Source organism: Manis javanica, chromosome 8 (assembly GCF_040802235.1).
Source record: "Manis javanica isolate MJ-LG chromosome 8, MJ_LKY, whole genome shotgun sequence".
NCBI classification, from domain to species: Eukaryota; Metazoa; Chordata; class Mammalia; order Pholidota; family Manidae; genus Manis; species Manis javanica.
This window is the reverse complement of record NC_133163.1, coordinates 112,370,046-112,390,038: the sequence shown is the minus strand read 5'-3', so window position 1 is coordinate 112,390,038 and position 19,993 is coordinate 112,370,046. Positions and strand designations below refer to the sequence as shown.

Here is a 19,993-nt window from a genome sequence, read left to right as displayed (position 1 = left end):
TTCCATCCCCTAAAGCCCTTGGTGACAAATCAGAGACACAGATGTCTTAAGAACCACAGGTGAAAGGCGCACCAACACAGAGTTTGCTCAAGGCTATCAGGAGCTGCAGGTAGACAAGTTCATCCTTAAGCCTCCTGGTCTGGAAGTGCTAGTAAAAAAATTACTTTTGTAACTATTTCCTTAAAAAGACTTCAAAGCCCTTTATTAACCCAAACAGTAGCTGAGCTGACAGGGACAGAACAGGAACACCCCTTGAAATGTGGGTGGCATGTGCTTCCTAGTGGCTCTCAGCAGAGAAGCTGCTCCATCCCCCCCAAACCACCGTGGACAGGTAGGTGAGCGTCAGTCCAGACCTGATCAGGCTGCTGTGGCCAAGAGGAGGACGGGATGGGTCCAGCCACAAAGCCAGGGGTCACGTACCAGGGCTGGGGGGAGGAGGGCACCCTGCAGCAGACATGTGGTCTGAGCAATGTCTGTAGGCAGCAGGGCGCCAAGAGAAAAGGCAGGGTCACCGAGCAGGCAGGAGAGCAAGCTCGGCTGGGGGAGCAGTGCAGAGACATTCAGAGGGCCCAGGGAAGCCAGAAGCACACGTGATAAGGGTGCTGGGAACAGCAGGTGGCAGTGACAGCAGGAAGGTTAGGCGAGTACTGGGGGCAGCAGGTTTGTAAGACCTGTGACTTAACAACTGAACAAGGACTAAATACAAAAAGGATCAGAAAAAAAATATATTAGGTACCCCATGCGCTAGATGCATGTATACACATATTTAAAAGAATATAGATATGTGAGGAAATGGGCAGAAATGAGCCACAGGTGATGATAATATGCACTGGTAACAGAACTCAGACACGGATCTAGACCAAGATGCAAAATGCCTGACACATAGTAGGTGCTCAGTAAATAATGTAGGTCCCTTTCTTCTACTGCTACCCCAAAGAAGGGACACCCATACCCCTCACCGCCCCAGTTTCCTAGAGAATGGGTTGATAGTAATGACCGTGAACCTTGTCTTCTCACCTGTTACTAGGCTGAAGTCTAATTGCTTAGTAAAGCTGTTCATTAGGTACCCCATGTGCTAGTTTTAATAATTCTTCTGACTGTAAATTTCAAAGATAAGACCTTATAAGGATACACTGTACCATCTGCAGAAATTCCGAATTTGAATGCAGCCCCTCTGTTGTCGTACCCAGTCCCTGACAGGTGCGTGTGCCCAGTCCAGGCAGGCACATGACTGGGGCCTTGGAGGCTCCTGGGCATATGGCATTTTAGGGGGCTTCTCAGGAAGGGCAGCGACACACACGCTCACTGAAGCGAGTCCCTAGACGCGCCCTTCCCGGTGGGGCCAAGGCGGGAGGATCTCACCCACGCCTGCCCACTGCTCCCGCGGAGAACTGGGTGCCCCGGCCCCGAGGAGCGCCCCGGCACTGCCCCGCGGAGTGCGGCTGAAGCCAGGGCTGCCGCTCGCCTGGGACCGGGGCGCCAGACCTCCCGTAGGCAGGGCGCTCTCCCCTGCGCACGATGACATCACGTGGCCGGGGCTGAGTCGCTCCATAAAAGCAGCCCGCGGGGAGCCAAGGACCCAAAGAACAGACGTGCTGGCCACGGCGCCCGAGCTGCGCGCCCGCGATCCCAGTGCGCGCCCCGCCGACCAGAGCGCCGCGAGCAGAGCTGAAGGAGCGCGGCCGCCGGCAGCCCGCGCCGCCCCGCAGGAGCCGCCGAAGATGCCCCACCGCAGCCTGCACGCGGCGGCCGTCCTCCTGCTGCTGCTCTTAAAGGAGCAGCCTTCCAGCCCAGCGCCACTCAACGGTAAAGTTTCTGCCTCTTCTTTCCTGCCGGTTCTGAGCTCTCGGCCACAGCTGGACAGAAGGATTCCCTGCGGGACTCTCTAACGATAAAATCATAATGGCGAAGATCATTTCGGAGAGGCCCAGAATATTATGTCTAGTACCCAACAGCACAGTTTTTAGAAGGGATACTCCGTGTTCCTTTGGAACGCACGGTCTGCTGTGGTTGGGGGAAGCACGTTGTCTTTGTATTAAAATATGTGTGTTCTTTGAGCACCCCCAGCTCTGGAGGGGTGCCCCGGAAACTTGCTAAATGAGGAGGAGAAAAGAAATGAGGGTTTAAAATACTGTGCCCCTTCCACGTGCAGATAGTAGAAAAGTGGCATTCTGAGCGGCATCATTACAGGGAGAGGTTCGCACTAGCCTAGCTGCAGAGCCCTCCCATGGTGGTGGGTGCTTTTCTTTGGAGGAGAGACTCTTTACCATTAAGTTTTACCTCCAAGTCAAAGGGATGATGTATCCCATCCTTAATCACTGTTTTTCTGCAGAAGAACTCTACTCTCCTGGAAGTATGTGTGTGTGCACTCAGAAGAGCATACACACCTTATTTCTGAGTATAATTAGGCCCTTAACCCCAAAGGCCTAGAGATGGAGGGTGCCCAGTGGGGTGGCAAGAGGCGGTGGGGGGACTAGAAGTGTAGGCTCAGGTCCAGCAGTGAGTTGCAGTGAGCGGCCGAGGTCAGGTTAGTTAATCATTTGGAACAAGATGAGAATGCCAAGTTGGCCTGCTCGCCAACAGCTGGGTAAGCACCTTTCTGGGGATAGATGGCGACTCTTGTGGAAACTTCCTTAATAGCTAACTGATGGTGGCCCCTTGCCCTTGACAGAGCTTGCCCCAAGTTGTAGAGTGACATTTATTGGTGCTATGATTCCTGGACCCAGGTCAGGTCGAAACATTTATAGAAGGGCCAAAAGTGACTGTAATGGCTAGAAATCAATCCTCCCTGGCTAGGTAGTCGTGGTGGGAAATTGGTCCTGCTCAGCAGCAGGAAAGTGCAGAGCCTCCTTTTCTTTCTCTCTTGGAGGCCATTGTGCCCCTGAGGCACGGCAGGAGGAAGCTGGGGGTTTAATGCATGTCAAGTCTGCTGCCTGGTGGCTATGCTTGATATTATCTGTCATGTAGTTGGGAGAAAGAGAAGGTAGGTGGGAGAAAGGACTGACACAAAAGTGAAAATTAATTTTTAAAACTGCAGATTTTGACATGTGTTCCCCCTCAAGAAAGCTGAACTCAGACCTGTAGCTTCATTAGAAATCTCTCCTTAGTTCCAAGCTGCTCCAGGACAGAAAGGAACAGCCATTCCCTGGCTTCCTTTCTGAAAGCCTGTTACTCCCCTCACGCTGGGGCAGCCCCCCTCCTTTCTCCCTCCTCTCCACTCCCTTGCCCTCCTCACCCTCTCCTTCCCCGACTTCCCGTCCCATTTCTCTGTGAGGGTGGGGAACATGCAGTAAAAATCCCATTTTCACCCCACACGGAGTCACCCCTCTGCCTACCCCTATCATTCTAAGAACATAGTTTTTATTGCTACTCCTCATGCAGACTTCTTGGCTTTTTAACTGCTTCAGGGGACAAGGTCAAAGCAAAAATCACTGAGACGCAGAGTGTCAGTATTAACCCACGTTTGGGGGTGGAATGGGTTAAGCTGGATAATGGGGTCAGAGTGCAGTCTGCCCTCTGCCTGCAACATTTAAATTTCCAGTGGTTGACACCGGTGAATGTGTGGGAAAAGTGACTGGGTTTTGGGAAGGAGGGCGCATAATAAGGTGAAGTAAAGTGTCTTCCCAAGAAAACCGTGGAATTCTGAGTTGCTATGCAGGAACATTTCAGTTAATGTTAAGGGGAGCATTTCAATAAATTCTGCGGAGATTTCTCTGCCTGAACCTGATGTAGAGAGTTGGACAGTCTCGGGCTGCCGCAATGACAGTTACTCCCAGAAGGTTCTAGCACCCAGCCCCGAAAGCAGGCAAGGTCCTGAACCGCGACCCAGATCTTTGTAAATACCACCTCCCCAGGTATTGACACCAGAGTACCCAGGGCCTTCTCCCTGCCCAGTACAAACTGGGTCTGCAGGTTCTAGAGCATCCAGGGTGGCCTCCCAGTCTCCCAGAGAGAACAGATGACTTTCTCAGGGAGGGAACCGTTCCCCTCCTAGAAGGGCTTGCTCCTTCAGGAAGCCCCCAAGGTGTAGCCGCAGGGGCCTTGGCCTGGTCTGACTTGTGGGGTCAGTTTAGCCTTGTTAAAAGACTCCTGCCTAGAGGCAGGGGACCAGGAGGAGCCATTTCCAAATAGAGCGGAAGTGGGCACGCGCGCATGCATGCACACCCACACACAGGACACATATTTCTTTAGAAAGAATTCCTGAGATTGGTTCTGAGCTGACAATGAACCAGAAAGGGTCCTCACCTTCATGCGATGAACCCCCTAACTCAGACCACCCTCCCCTTCATTTTCCAGGGCTAGTTCTTCCCTGCCTCTAACTCCTGAGCCCCTCCAGATATGGCCATGTATACCCAAAGCTCCTAGTGTTAGGGACCAAGCAGGTCTGTTCAGAGAAAGGAGAGCAGGAAGTTCTGCTCTGGATGCTGTTGCTTTCAAAGATCAATTCCTGGTCCTCTGTCACCACCCGAGGTCTTAGGGTCCCAGATGTCCACTCTGTAATATCAGTTCCTGAGCTTTCCGGAGTATTATCCCTATGCTCATCTGCGGATGAGAGCTGCAGTCATAGGGAAGGCCTCAGCTGAGCAAGCTGTGGGGAGGCTAGCAGAAGATGCAGGATATTCAGGCTGTGATCTGATTGTGGGGCAGGTGCAATTAAAACTTTTGTCCAAGGCAAGATTGCTCAGAGGCAGCTGATGTGTTTCCTCATGCTTCTGAATGTCCTCATCTAATTGCTAATTCGGGGTGCTTCATAGTGGGACCGTTAACCCTCATGGAGTCCACAGCAGGTTTCAGGGCTTCTGCAGACCTCCTGAGGTTAATTATACGGGAACTTTTGTGTGGCTGAACTTGTGGGCATTTCTATGGGAAAGAGGTCCATAGTAGTCATCAGATATTCTGAGGGGTCTGGACTCCCCTCCTGAGGATTGAGAAGGAGATTTAAAGATCCCCCAAGTTCACAGAAAATAATGAATGGTAAAGGTGAAGAGACACTGAAGCAGGCAGTGATCTTCCACTCCACCCCAGTGGGCTTTCATTTCCTCACCTATGAAGCAGCTGATGGGTTGTAGATGTGTGACAGAGACCCCGATCCTCTCTTCCAGGTGGGCTATCAGTAAATAATGCCGAAACCTTAACTAATCATGAAGGAGCAATATATAGGAACGTTTTATAGAGGTGTGGAGAGAATACAAAAGAATTGCTTTAAAAGGATTCAAAGTAGTTGCCCTGGGGAGCAGGAAAATGGCTAGGGGGTGTCACGGGACTGTTATTTTTAGTAAAAAAAAAAAAATGACCTTGTAGAACCATCTGACTCTTTAAACCACATACAGATTCATTCAATAAAATTACCCAATTAATTTTGAAAACTAAAAACAAAATTAACTAAAAACAATGAGGCAAAGAAATGAAACAGAGCAATAACAAAAAAGTACAAGCTTAAACCAGCTGAAAAAAACCAAAATCCTCTTTCAGCTTTTACAAATCACTTTTGGCTTGAGTAGGAAATGCTCAGTTATGACGTGACCAGATTGCTCATCAGTTAAGTTTCACTGCAAATCGATTCCCAAGGGAGAAAGAGGACGTGAGAGTCTCCCTCCTCCGGCTGTGGGCGCGGAGGCACTGGGGGACCCTAGGAGGGAGGGATTGGGAGTTAAACAGTCCTCTCACTGTGGTGTGTCCCCAGAGACACCCTAAGTCTCCATTCAGGGTCCCTGCCTCTGGATGGGTAGAAGGAGCTGTCGGGGTGGGTAATGGGAGTGCAGCTCTGCAATGACTTTTGAAAAATGTGTTTTGATGTAGGAACGAAGGACTTTTCTGTGTCAGGGGTGTGGAGTGGGAGGTGGTAGGTGACTTTCTTTATATTCTTGGCAGAACTTCTCTTACACACTCCTACCACCCCTGGAATTCTAACGGAGGTGAGCGTGGCAGCTTCCTCAAAGAAAAGCTTTCCTTTTGAGAGTGGTCTTCTCTTCTCTGGGAACTGCTGATATGAACTATTCTCCAGGATATGCGGTTAAGTAGAAAAACGCCAGGTGTATAAGTGTTTCTAGGATGCTACCATTTGTGTGCAAAAAGAATACAAGTGCATATGTGTGTGTATTAATACTGCAGAAGGGCTCACATCAGCTGATAAAACTGCTCGTCTCTGATGAAGGCAGGGGGAGCGGTGGGAGCGAGAGCTTTCACTGTGACCCTCTGGCAGCTTTTAGGTTTAGAGCCTTGTGAATTCACTACCTATTGGAGTAAACTTGGCCTGAGATGCCTGGGAGGCTTCCAATGAAGAAGCCCCTCCTTCTCCCTCCTCCGTAGGCGCCTGCACGGACTCTTCTCGGCCTCGTGCTTCCCTCTGGAGCACAGTTGCTCCGAGAAGCAGTTTCTCTGATGCAGACTCTGAAAAAGTTTCAGTTCTGGGCATTCACCTCCCTTTCTCACCCATTTCAAAATCAAATCGGTAGTGTTTTCTCCAATCGGTTCAAGCGCAGTCGTACTTACTTGCTTTGTTTTGTTCTTTGCAGGATCCAAGTGGACCTACTTTGGTAAGTAGAGACCTTAAATACTTTTTTGAGGAGATGGCTGTGTTTCACCAGAAAGCCACATGATCTGTGGAGATTATTGTGGGGGGGGGGGGGCGGGTGTTGAGAAGAATGGTTATTGTGGAAAAGAAAGAGTACAAAGGCTTCTCTAAAGAGCACAGGCTGCCCACAGCACTTTCTTGCAGCAGATGATCCCGCTTCATGCACTGGAACTGAGTCATAGTGTGAAGGCTCCCAGCTTCCTCCAAGGAATTCAACCAAACCTCCCAGGTGAAGATGCCCAGGTCACCTCTAGACTGCAAGGGCCTTGGGCAGGAGAGAGCCTTTCTCCTTGGCGTGACATTTATCCTACAATAAACAAAGAATAATGGGCTTCTTTCTGAAAATTTGGCTCAGGCCCCAGAATTTAAGCTGTCAGTGTGTCTAGAATTAACTTCTTATTGCCATGTTTGTAAGCAAGCAATGAATGAACTGGTGAATGGTCAGTCCTTAGTGAAAGAGGGGTGCCTGTCTTAATAGGGAGAGAGAGGGTTATCAAGTGTATGACAGGGTTTCCATGGGAGTGGGTCAAGAATGACATCAGCCATTTCTGGCAGGCCTGCAAGGTAAGTAGCTCCAAATCACCTTGGTGTGTTGCAGTGAACTGGGACTTTGGTCCTTAACTGGAGTGGGAATGGACAGCCAACCACCCAGGTCCACTGGGAAGTGCAGGGATGTTATTAATAAGGTCTTGTTAAGGACAGATCACAAGGAATGTGCAAGATAGATTGTTATGGTGAGTAGGAGAGTGGAACTGGCTTCATTGGCACAGGAGGGGTGGCGACAGGCAGGGAAGTTGATTACTATAGTGGAAACAGAATCCAGAGAAACATCTCACAAAGATTTGTAAAAGTTAGCCTTTGGGTATTTGTTAGCCCAGGAAGCCTAAAAAAAGTCACTGAACTAGTCAATCAGCTACCTATAGGCCAAGGTCTCCTGGCTCTAGCATTGCACTAAGATTCCTTATGTACTTACTATATCCAAGACGTGTTGCTAAGTGGGTGGGTAATTAGGAGGGTAGGATGTGGTCTGTAGCTGGGAATTACTTAAAGCTCACAATTCAAAGCAGAATAGATAATAATAACATAATAAGCAAGTGATTCAGTGCTCTGATGGTTCAGAGTAAGATGAGAGTGCTAGGGCTGGATGGTCAAGGAAGACTTCCTGGAGGAGGAAGCCTTTCACCTGGAACTTGGGAGATGGGAAGGACTCATTGTGGCAGGGAGGAAGTGCTGTGGACCAAGGTGGATGGTATCATAGGAGCAGAGGCAAGAAAGAGCAAGATGGTGTTTGAGGGAAAATATGTAGAAGAGTTACAGGGGAGTGTTGGACTCTATGGTCAGAAAGACAGGTTGGGTCAAACAGGGGAGACAGGAGAGCGGGCCAGGCCCTTCCCACTTTATCCGGCTTTTTTACGTGGAGGAGCAGGGAGCCATCTGTGTTTTAGGGAGAGTAACATGGTGGTAGGAAGTAGAGGGGGGAGGGATGGGAGGGGAGGCAGGAAGGTGTTTGACCTTTGTAGAAATCTCCTTCTGTGTCTCAACGCCCCGTCTCCCACGACCGCAGTAGCAAGAGGGCAGGAAAGGGAAGGGCAAGGGGCAAAATGCAGGCCTCAGGGCTCCTCGGGCAGCATCAGTGTGCAGGGTGGCAGGAGCAGTGCCGGCATGAAAGAGGGGGGACTCGGCCTCTGGGCCTGACTCCACGGCACCCTGAGTGAGCCCTTGGACCTCTCTGGGTCTCGCTGCCTCTCCATCCGTAACCTGGGGAGGGGGCTGTCTAGACCAGTGATCCTCACACTGGGGCTTGGGGTCACCTACATCAGCATCACCTGGAATGCTCCCCAAATACTGAGATTTCCGGGCCTTGGCCTGGACCCGGGATATCTGAAAAACTTGTCTATTTCACGCACTTCCCAAGTGATTCTTACCCACACTCGCTTAGAGAAACACTGACCAGCTGGTTCCCAAGTGCCTTCAAGCCTGAGTCAGGAGTGACTTAGCCGCCTCACCTACAGGCCAGGTAAGGCGGAAAAACAAATCGAGTCTCACCAGATTCCCTGCCTCTGTGTGACACCCCTCCTGGGCAGAGTGAGATGGTCACAGGGAACAGAGAGACCCTGTGTCAAGGCACGGTTCGAAAATCCTAGTGCCATGTGGCATGCTGTTCCCCAAGGGAGGGCTTCCCTGTCCGGCCATATTGACCAGTCCAGAGAAAGCATTTCTTCCTGACTGCTAGCCCAAGCCAGCCCTCCAGCCCTCCCGCCCTGCATAATTCCAGCAGCTTTTTGCTGAGGAAGCAGAGGGCAGTCTAGTGATGCATGAAATGCATGGAGTGAGCACAGAGGCACATCTGGCATTTTATGAGTGGAACGAGCACACATGATGTGGGGTCAGAGGACAGCTGAGGAGGCAAACAGGTCCAGGCTGGCAGCCGGCACCCATGTTCAGAGTCACACACATGAACAGAGGGCCTGGCACAGGTGCCTGTGGGTAGTGGTTGGTTTCCAAACAGTCAGGACTGCACTGCCCTGGACAAGTCTGACCGAACACCACGGCTGGTCCCAGGGCGCAGACCTCAGCTACTTTGCACGGAGATGCTGCTGAGTCATCCCACTCCCGCGCCTCCTGCTGCCTGGGCCCCACGAGAGGAATTCTAGAAGCACGCAGAAAGAGAGCTCTATCCCCATTCCCCTCCACGATGAGTCACCAGGCCACCTCCCAGATGGACCCCTGGAGACAGAACCATCTGACAGCCATGGTGGGACACCTCTACCCCTGGCGTTCTTCCTCCATGGCTGAAGCTGCCGCTGGATGTGTGCTGCGTTTAGAATTGCTGAGTAGTCCCTCCCTCCTGGAAATGGGTCCCAAATCAGTCCTGCAGCTCTTTCAGCTCCACCAACTCTGAACTGGAGGGCAGCTGCCCCTGAGGTTGCCCTGTGGGCTGAGGATAAAGCCCAACCTGCTAAGGCGAATCTGTGCCATTAGAAGTCAGGATAGCAGGTGCCCTCGGCAGGCAGGTGATGGAAGGAGGCACGAGGGAGGTGCTGGTCATGTTTAGGCCCTTGGTCTGCAAAAATCCATCGAGCTGTTCATTTATGATACATGTACTTTTCTCATATTCAGTAAAAGAGTTAACAAATTCCAGCTGGCTGGAAAAGTCATTCTTACCCTGATAGTTTTTTTTAGCCCTCCCCCAAGGAAACCAAAAAAACCCGTCATGTATTCAAAACAACAGAGCAACCAGAAAGAATGACAGTATTGGAATGAATGACCTAAGAACGTGTCATGTGAGCAGAGAAAGGGTGCCATGCTCCCTCCCTGAGCATACCAGACATTGGTCTGATGCTCTCAGATGTGAGTTAGTTCAGAAATAGGCAAATACCACTGTTTTCCAGACATTCTGGAGAAGTTAACCTTCAAAGGAGATGGGGATAGACAGGGAACATGGAAGCCAAGCTTTCCTCCCTGGCTCAGGGCCCTGCGGGCATCCACCACCCCTCCATCTGGTGCGGGGATTCTGGAAGGATAGTGGCTTGGCCTGGGGTGGGGTGGGGTGGGGGGCAGGCAATAGACTACAGCCCTGGGAAGGCCCTTCTGCCCAGCTTTTCACCATGCCTGGACAGCCCTCAGCCGCTGGCAGGACCTGTGTGACCCAGGAACTGCCATTCTCTGCCCTGCCCGGCTCTCCTTTCTCCCAGACAGTAGCTTCTCTTTCTTAAGTCATTTACTCCATTGGGAATCAGGAAGGGATCCTCCACTGGGGCAAAGCTCCTTGGTTCTCCAGGCTCCCACCTCCACCCACCTTCTGTCCTAAACCTGCTGGGATATGAAGTGCTGTAAAGGAACTTCCCCTGGCTTGAAACATCCTCCCCAAGCCCTTCCCTAACTAGAACTGGACATGGAACCCCTGGAAGAAGACTAGGAAGAAAAGTTCTTTACTTCTTATTCTTTAGTAGGGATAAGCCCTGTGTGACCTCACACCCAAATGCGGTATGAAAAGCAGGGAAGTCAGGGCTAGAGGCAGAACGCAGGAGGGCAGTTGGGTAGCGTGTGCGATCACGAGGCCGATGCAGTCACGGATAGCTCCTGCCTTTGCCAAAGGGGAGAGGCAGAGGAAAGCCGAAGCCCCCGGCGCTTCTCCCGGCCCCAGCTGCCGTCCTAAGGATGGATGAGGAGAGGCACAAAGCGGTCTTAGGAGAGCAAGAAAAAGCCCAAACACGTTCTTCAGTTCATACGGGGAAACTAAATCCCTATTCCTGTGTCTTGGGGATTTCCCTGGAGGCCAGGAATCCAACCCGCTGTGACTTATTAAATCTGCGCCATAGTTCCAGTTACTTCTAATTGAAGTTGTGACATCCAGGGTGTGTGTGGATGTGGTGTGGTCCACCCACTTGTAATGATTTCTCATCTTTCCTGAGTTGCAGAACTGCGGTTTGCGTGTTCCAGTGAAGAGATATGGCTTTTACAATCCGAACAAAGGGCATTTCCTTCGTGAGAAAGAAAGGGATTGAGCAAAAAACACAAGGGCCTCACAGTCCGGAATGTTCTTTCTAGCCTTGTCCTTCAGACCAGGATGAAATCAGACCTCACCTCCTTGGTGCTTTTCTGGCCTCTAGGGACCCAATATCTGGTTCCATAGCCGTGGTCTCGTCAGCCAGGCAGTTGAAGCTGTTGGCAGGCAAGCAGGCAGTGTCCTCTGCCTCCCTGCCCACTAGGGACATTGGGGGTCTGTGCCACCAACACATACCTGAGCCTCAGGGCTGATCTTTTATTTAGGGCTGAGAGGTAGAGATAGAGGCCTGAACCTGGGAAGAAATCCGGAGCTTGGCTTCTGGGGCTCCCAGCGCCATGCAGGGACCCTCACCCACCTGGAGCAGTCAGGCCTTGGAACAGCAGGGTGGGAGCTGCCTGGCGAGAGCTGGCTCACGGGAGCTAGGAGCCGGTCGGTGCAGGTGCCCTGCCAGGCCGCTGGCTGTGCTGGAACTTGCCTCTTCCGCTGTGTCCCAGGCATTCAGGTGAGAGGGCAGGGCGTGGTCCTCCAGGAGCCAGGTGAAGCCCTTGGTGGCCCATCCCCTACACAGGAGCCCACGGGGTAAATCAGCTTAAAAGAAAGATTTAAAGCAAAAAGGCTGGATTCAAAGCAGGTGTGTGCAGGCGACTCCAGGCAGGGACCAGAAAGTCTGGTTTCCCATGAGGAAGAGAATGGATCAGAGATGGTTCCAGCAGGATCCCACAGTCTCCTCACAGGGAGCAAGGGCTCGCCTTCCTGAGCCGTGACTGGCTTCCCCTGCACCCGAGAGCAGCCGAGAGGGAGGGGTGGGGAGGCACCCTTTCAGCATCTCTGAAATCCAAATATGTCTAATCATTAATGGCATCTAGGAACAATGCAATGCATTCCTCACTGAGAAGCATGCTGTGAGGGGATAATGACATGAAGAAGGGAGCTGAAATGAGGGATTTCAACAATTAAATAGTGAAAACAGTGGGGGCAAAAAGGTATAAAAATAAAAACTAGTGTGTCTGCTTCCAACACAGCATATAGGAATGGTGGGGTATCATATTAGATTTTCGACTATAACTTTTTCCAATTTTCAGCCAGCTCACAGTTCATTTTTGCTGCTGTTCGATCAGTATTACAAGTATTTATAAACAAAGTAATTTAAACACCGTTTTTTTAGTTTACAGAAGTATTCCTTTAAGGTGCAAGCTTTCCAATTCCCTGACGTTCATTTGATTTATGCCAACCAGGAAGGAACAAATACTAGCTGCCCCCTCCTTGTGTCCATAAATGTTGACTCAGAACTAGTACACCTCTAAATAAAATAGTTTGTTTAGCTCAACTTAACTTTTTTAATGATTTTTTTCAATCATTAACTTGTGACTAGGTCAGCTGTGTGGCTTCTGGGTGAACTGAATGACACCCATCCAGGTCTCCTAAGGGGGCCAGGGGACTTAAGAGGGCAGTGAGGGCAAATGGCTCGTGCTGACCCCCACCCCCTTTCTGGGGCAGATGGCTCAGAAAAGTCTCTTGGGTTATGATTAGAGTGAGGTTCACTCATGGTGGGGAGCCATGACATCAGCATGTTGCCTGTTACTTTTGTAGGGCATCCCTTCCTTGGTGCTCCAATGTCTGGGAACTGCATGAGACGTGGAGAAAGGACAAAGGTAACTCTGAAGGTTGTAGAACAAAGATGTTTAGTAGGAAGTCTGAGGCAGTCATGCATCTGACTGTTTCCTGCTTCGGCTTTGGCCACTAGGAAGCCCAGAGGCAAACTGGTGGCTCCATCTTGGGTAACTGTATTCTCCTATGATCTGCAGATCAGAAGAGGCTCCTCTGTAGTGTCCTTCTAGTTTATAGGTATTTCTCCTGATCCGGAACCAAAATTCTATAACAGATTTCTGGAATATTTAGCTAGAAGGGACCTTCGAGTATGAGACCATACATTTTCATCACTCTTCTATTCTGCCCGCTTCCACGGATTCCATTGTTTCAAAGATCTGCTTTAACACATTGATAGATTAATGAAATAGTTAATTTTTCCCATTTGTTATTCATCAAAGATGGATATTAAAGGCAAAACTTTCAGTTAACGCAAAACAATTGGTTCACAACCATTCCACAGTTATTTTTTGAGTAAATACTAAATGCCAAGTACTAGACTTGAAGCTAAAGAAATGATGAATAAGCTATGGTCCCTGCCATTATGGGACTGAGAATCTGGGAGGAGACAGTGAATTAGACAGGACCTTACAATACAGAGGGATGAAGCACAGAAGAGAGAGACCTCATCTAGTGTTTGGGGAATAGAGAAGGCTTCCTGGAGGAGGTGATGTCTGAGCTGAGACTTGGAGGACACAAAAGAGCTGGCCACACAAAAGGCAGGGGATGAAAGGGCATTTGGGGCAAAGGAACAAACCATGCAGTGATCATCTAGGTTGGTATGTTCCTCAGACTACTGAAGACCTGGCTGGGGAGACAGGCAGGGGTCAGAATGTGAGGGGCTCGTGGGCCAGCATCCTGGAGGCAGCGGGGGACTGTTGGAACATTCTAAGTAGAAAATCGAAATGATCGGATAAGCATATTAGAAGGATCATCCTGGCTGCAGAAGGAGAGCGTTAATGTGAATTACTGAAGGAAGGGAAAGCAGAGGATGTGGGAGAGGGGTCGGGGGTCTGGAACAGGGGAGGTGCAATGGGGTCCCTGACTGTTGGTATAATTCAGCTGGAAATGTAGACACCTGGCAGAAGTGCAGACACAATGCAGCCTGGTTGTGAAATGAGTGCCTGTTTCTTTTGGACTTCGTGAAGTACTGGGCGTCCAGTCTGCCGTTATTGCCTAGGTGGGACCCCAGCGGGGGAGCACTTCTGCAGCCAAGCCCCACCCCCAGTTGTAAATGAGGCAAGGGAAACTCAGAGTTGTCAAGTGGCCCAAACAGCAGGAGGAGCTGAGTCAGGATTGTGTCTCCTGATGCCCATCTCAGGCACTGTCATTTAGTGGATGCTTACTTCGTGCCAGGTGTTAATGTGCGCCACACTATACATCATGGCATTGTGTAAAAGCCATTGAGGAAATGCAGTGATCTTTTTAAAAAAGTGAACAATATAGATTTGCCAAGACACAAATTATGCCAAAGTAAGTTGCCTTTCTTCCCCTTATCAGGATAAAAGGCTTAGTGGTTAAAGAAAACACAATAGACTTAATACCTGTTGACATAAATAAACATTTGATATGGTTCCTTGTGACACATTCATGGGATATGGGGATCAAAGACCAGTGTGGTTGCTAGGGAAAAAAATCATTAGACTCCAGCCATCATTTCTGTTGGCAGCACACAGCTGAGACAAGTTGGGGATCCTCTAGGGACAATCCTGAATCAATACCCTTTTTGGATTCTGAGGACAAGGATGAATAGCTGAAGGCATGTGATGACTGGAATCAGAAAGATCAGTTTTGGAAGGAGGACAGGGAGTAGAGGACACACATAAGTGAAGACGGCATGCCAGCAAAGCAGATCAAAGTGAGAGGGCTGGACTGCAGGGGCAGGAAGTAGCATCAAGTGAGCAAATACCATGTGAGCACAGCACATTGCAAGACTAGAGCCTGGGCTGCCCAGGCTGAAGTGAAGAGGAATGCCTGGCTGCTGAGCTCAGTCCTTCTGGGTATTCAGAAAGGAGGTGCATGCCCGCCCCCCAACACACACTGAGACATCGTATGTGTATCTATGTTTTTAGATGTGTCTTATACCCACCCACACTCACCCCCTCTTACCCAGTGAACTTGGAGTAAGCCTCTCAGCTGGTTTCTGAGTTACAGACCTGTGCTGGGGAGGTGTGAGCTCTCACTGCTTGTAGAGATGCGGAGGTGAAATCTTAAAGCGACTCTGCCGTGCTTCCGTCTGGCAGTCCCCCAAGAGGTCCCAGCACCTGATAAAACTTTTGGTGTGATGCTTAAACTTGACCACGGGCAAGGATGAAGTAGAGACTATCCCATTACTGAGTAAGACTGAATGTATAAAGAGACCCGGTCAGAGAACCTGATACACCCTGGAAAAATGGGAACTGCAGGAATTGAATGCTGTCCTCTCATATCACTGCCCCATGAAGCACAGGTACCTCTTGGGTTAGTAACACCTGCTTGCTTTCTAATGAAGATTAGCTTGTCCACTTAGCACTGGAGTGGTTTTTCCCACACTGTGTTTTTTTGGCACGACCCTGCTACAAGCAGTGCCCTGAAGTATTCTAGGGCCCTTGAAGGTTCAAGGGTGAGCCGGGAGCCTCAGGGGGTGTTACTGAGGAAAAGGATGCAACTGCACAGGTGTGGGGAGCAAAGCCCTCCCCACAGGGCTGCCCGGGCAGATGCACAGAGCGCAGCCCAGGAAAAATGCTCAAGAAACATTTGCTGAGCGAATGAGAAAAGAATGGTTTCTTTCTCTCCTTATTTTTGGCTCTGGGAGACCCGGAAGGCACCGGGGAGAAGCTGACACTTAAGCCGGGATGGTAGGGTTTCAGAGGCAGATCGGTCTGAAATGAAATGCCACGTCACCATGCATATCTCATTAGAAGTCAAAGGAGAAACACAGGGAACCCTAGATCTGTTTTCCAGTGAGGTGGAAACGACAACTTGCTCTAAAAGGTTGGAAAACAGTTCTTAAGAAGAAAAGGAAGAATTGAGGCAATTCAGCTCGGAAGGGCCTGGGAACCAGCATGTCTTAGGAGTCCATCGCACCTGGACACTGATCTTAGTTTTCACAACAGCCCTGTGAGGTACTTTTGCACATTTGTCAAATAAAGCTCAGGACATCAGAGACGTGCCCAATGTCCCACAGCTAGTAGGAGGCAGAGCTGTGATCGGCAGCTTGGTCTGATGGCTCCAAACCCTCCTTCCCGCTGCACTTCCCACCTCCCTGGGAGAGAGACACTTAGAAGTGGAATGAATGAAGGTCTTCATATGTCAAAAGAACCATCAAAAAGCAAGGATTCTCACTAAAAGGAAAACCGAAGGAGCAGCTTTAAATAACAGTCAATGATTCGGACGGAGCCAGTCAGACTTCACATTAGTTCAGGTTCCACTCTGGGTAACTGCCGAAGCTTCGTGTCTTTTTTAAATGCCCTCTTTTCACTATTTCCTGGCTCCCCAGGGACAGTTTTACAAGGTCACAAATCCCTTCATTGGTGCCTCTCCCCTTTACCTTCGGACCATTGGCCAGGGCTTCCCTGCTGGCCACCTTTCACCACCTCATAACTGCCTCTGCCCAGGCTCTGGATCCTCCAAAGCGTGCTGGGAAGCCGCTGCGTTGGTACAGGGCAACTTTCAGGGTCAGCGCCCCACCCTGCTACTCACTGGCAGTGTGACTTTGAGCAGTGGTCATCCATTTTCCCAGGGGTTCCCTACCGTCATGTTGTAGGCACCAGCGTTGCTCTCCTGGCCCAGAGTCCTCCTGACTGTGTTCTCTCTTCCCCAAGGCTAGGTCCCTGTTCTTCTTTCCTGTCCAGGATGATTGACAGTGAGAGCATGCAATTCCTTCAAGAAAAACATCCACCGCAATGTATGAGCTGGTCCTTCCTTCCACATGGCCCAGGCGAAGCAATCACAGTCGTCTAGTCTACAGCTTTTCAACCTGCACTACTGACATTTTGGGCAGGATAACTCTTTGTTGCGGGGGCTGTCTTCTGTATTCTGGGACATTTAGCAGCATCCCCAGCCTCTACCCACTAGAGGCCAGTAGCATCCCCCTGAGCTGTGACACCAAAATTGTCTCTGATGTTGCCAGATGTCCCCTGAGGGACACAATCACTCCTGCTGAAAACTGCAGGCTTAGTCTGAAATAACATCACAGGTGGGGCAACAACATTGCAGTCCAGGACACCGAATTCCTATTTAGTACCACTGTTCTTTGCAAGGGCACAGACCTGTTAAAGATACATCCATTTGTTTCACTGGATCACTGCACAGAAAGCTCAGCATCTCTTGCTGGAGTGCAAGCATTTGAATTGCTGCAGCTCAGGCTCCGTGTTCACAGAAACACTGGGTTGTGAATTACCTCACATCTGTGTAACCGAGCAGGCTTATCAGAGGCTCATCCCACAGCACAGCGTGGCCCCCCCACAGGGACAAATTTCTGGCCCCTCCCCAAGAATGTGGAAAATGCTTGTGCACCCCCCACCTGTCCACCCACTCCCATGCCAGTTTTCCACCTTCATTAGACATCTGACTCCACCTCTAGGTACAGGAAGAAATTGCTGGCGGCTTTAAAATAAGTTTATTCACAGATTCACTTACTCTTCCCACCCGTCCTTAGTGATTCCTTTGTGGGCTGGTCACTGGAGAGCAGAGACGAGCATGATGCGCCCGTGCCTTCAGTGGGCTGACAGTGAAGGGGCAAGTGGACATTCAACAGGTGACTGCAGTGGAGCAAATGGAGCACTATGATGGTGTGTGTCAGTGCTGTGGACACAGTGGGAGGACAAAAAGCCTCAATTTGGGGCCTAGGGGTGCCTGTCAGGCCCCCCTGAGGGGCTGATTCTTGTAAGACAAAAGAGTTATCAGGGCAAGGAGGGAGTGTGAGGGTTTACGTGTCTGTGTGGGGTGCATTTTAGGGATGAGGGTGGCATTCCTGTGCAGGCAACGGAGGTCTGGAAAGCAGGCAAGAGCGTGTGGCACAATTGGAGAATCAGGATGGCAACAGCCTAGGTTTAGAGGAGTGGTGTTGGGAGACAGTTCTCCCCAGGTCTCTTGTGTTTGGGGTGAGTCTCTGAGCAGAGGCATTGGCAGCCTTTGTCCCAGGCTATCTTTTCAAGGATGTTTATGTGGCAAATCATTTTATAAAAATGATATAGCATCTCCCTCCAGGGTAGAGAGCAAATTTGTTTGCTCTTTGTAAAATAAAGATCACGTTTCTGTTAGGGCCAACGGTTGGCAGGTTTGCTAACTGCCCCCTTCAAAAGATGGGTTTCCTCCTCTCAGAGCTCCTCAGCCATAATGCTGAGCGGTTTTGCATGTGCCAGTGTCATATGGACCTTACTTTATCACCCTGGGGAGCTGGGGTTTGGAGGCAGGCACAGATGTCACTCTGCTACTGCTGTGAGTATGAAACTGTCCTTTTCTTGGACTCAGGAGTCTTGTGTCTTTGCCAGTATACATGAAACTGTGGCAGGCTAACTTGTCAGTCTGGGTGCCCCCAGCTCCCCATATTTTTGACAGGTGGTAGTGGGGAAAGCAAAGCCTGGAGGTGGGGGTGGGATCCCGAGGTCCTGTGGGCTGCATACAGACCTTGAGATAAATCCTGAAGGCTTGAGTTGCTGCTGAAGAACTTTCAGCAAAGAAATGTCCAGCTCTGGTGCGTATGATTGTGGGAGAGGGGAGTGGGAGGTAAGCCTGGAGAACCAAGGCCCATGAGGGCCTCAGACAGGGAGCTATGGGCCCTAACAAGGGCTGTGCCAGTGGGGACAGATGAAGGCCAGCTTCAAAAAGAAACTCAGTATTGTCCGCGACAGCATTTTCCTTCTGATCCACAATCAATCCAGACAACCCATTGTGTTGATTTGTGATGTCTCTTTAGAGCTTTCATGCCCTTGACATTTATGAAGCAAATGGACCAGATATCTTGTAGAATGTCCCTGAGCTTGGGTCTGTCTCAGGGTTTCTCATGAGATCCAGATTGTACACTTTGGCCTGAATACCACAGAAGTAATGTGTCCTTCACGGGGCACTGAGTCAGGAAGCATTTAGTTAGCCCATTCATTTTCAGCAATCATTTTGATCACATGGTTAAGATAATGTCTGATGGCTTTCTCTGTTTTAATGTTACCATTTTCCCTTTTATAAATTAGAGGTGATATGTGGGAAGATCCTTTGAGTCTGGGTGTAAACATTTGAATATTGATTTTATGTTAGATAACAGTATTGTACTAATTGTGAAATTTCCTGACTTTGATAATTGTATTATGATTATGTAAGAAAATATCCTTGTTCTTGGGAGATAGGCACTGAAGTGTTTAAATACCACAGGGCATGATGTCTGAAACTTTCTCTCAAATGGCTCAAAAATATGGATGTTCTCTGATTTACAATGGTTCCACTTACAACTTTTTGACTTTACAATGGTGTGAAAGTGATACACATTCAGTCGAAACTGTACTTCAAATTATGCATTGTGATCTCTTCCTGGGCTAGTGATACGCAGGACAATCCTCTCTCATGGTGCTGGGCAGTGGCAGTGAGCCACAGCTCCCAGTGGCCCTGTGATCAGGTGGGCGAACAGATGGTACACTCACAGCCATCCTGCCCGCACACAACCATTCTGTTCTTCACCTTCAGGACATGTTTAAGCAATTACATGAGATACGCAACATTTCTTTGTGAAAAATAGGCTTTGTGTTAGGGTGATTTTGCCCAACTGTGGGCTAATGTAGGTGTTTGAGTGTGTTTAAGGTAGGGTGGGCTAAGCTAGGATGTTTGGTAGGTGAGATGTAATAATGCATTTCAACTTATGATATTTTCAGCTTACAATGAGCTTATCAGGACATAATTCCATCATAAGCCGAGGAGGATCTGTAATAATAATAACATGAATATCTATAGAGAAAGTAATAGAGCAGGTACGGCAAGATGCTGACAACCTGCGATTCTAGGTGAAGAGTATGTGGGAATTTACTGTGCTGTTTTTATAAATTTTCTGTATATTTAAAGTTTTTCAAACTATTAAGTTTTTAAAAAAGATACCTAAAGACTCTTCATAAAATAGTTATGTTTCTGCAGCTAGAAACAGTGCCCAAAGGGGAGGCGAGGAAGAAGTGGATTGTGATTCTGGGCTTTTGGTGTGTGGGTGGTGCCAGCAGCTGACACAGAGAATTTCGAAGGAGTGGAGGACGTTTTGAAGGGAAGACAGTGAGAGAGAAGATGGCAAGTTTTGTTGTTTAAAT

At 49.5% G+C, this 19,993-nt stretch overlaps 1 protein-coding gene across 2 annotated transcripts in view; it reads left to right on the top strand.

Moving 5' to 3' along the window:
* The first annotated feature begins 1,445 nt into the window (after positions 1-1,445).
* The window catches only part of CA12 (carbonic anhydrase 12), a 51,918-nt gene continuing 33,370 nt past the window's right edge, over positions 1,446-19,993 (top strand). The window contains exons 1-2 of one of the 2 annotated variants that reach the window (XM_037004195.2): positions 1,446-1,806; positions 6,516-6,536. In XM_037004195.2, coding sequence (XP_036860090.2) covers positions 1,722-1,806; positions 6,516-6,536 — 106 coding nt within the window. In that variant the 5' untranslated portion in view covers positions 1,446-1,721. The remainder of the gene's footprint in view (positions 1,807-6,515; positions 6,537-19,993) is intronic. The other variant, XM_017666040.3, reaches the window with a different exon arrangement.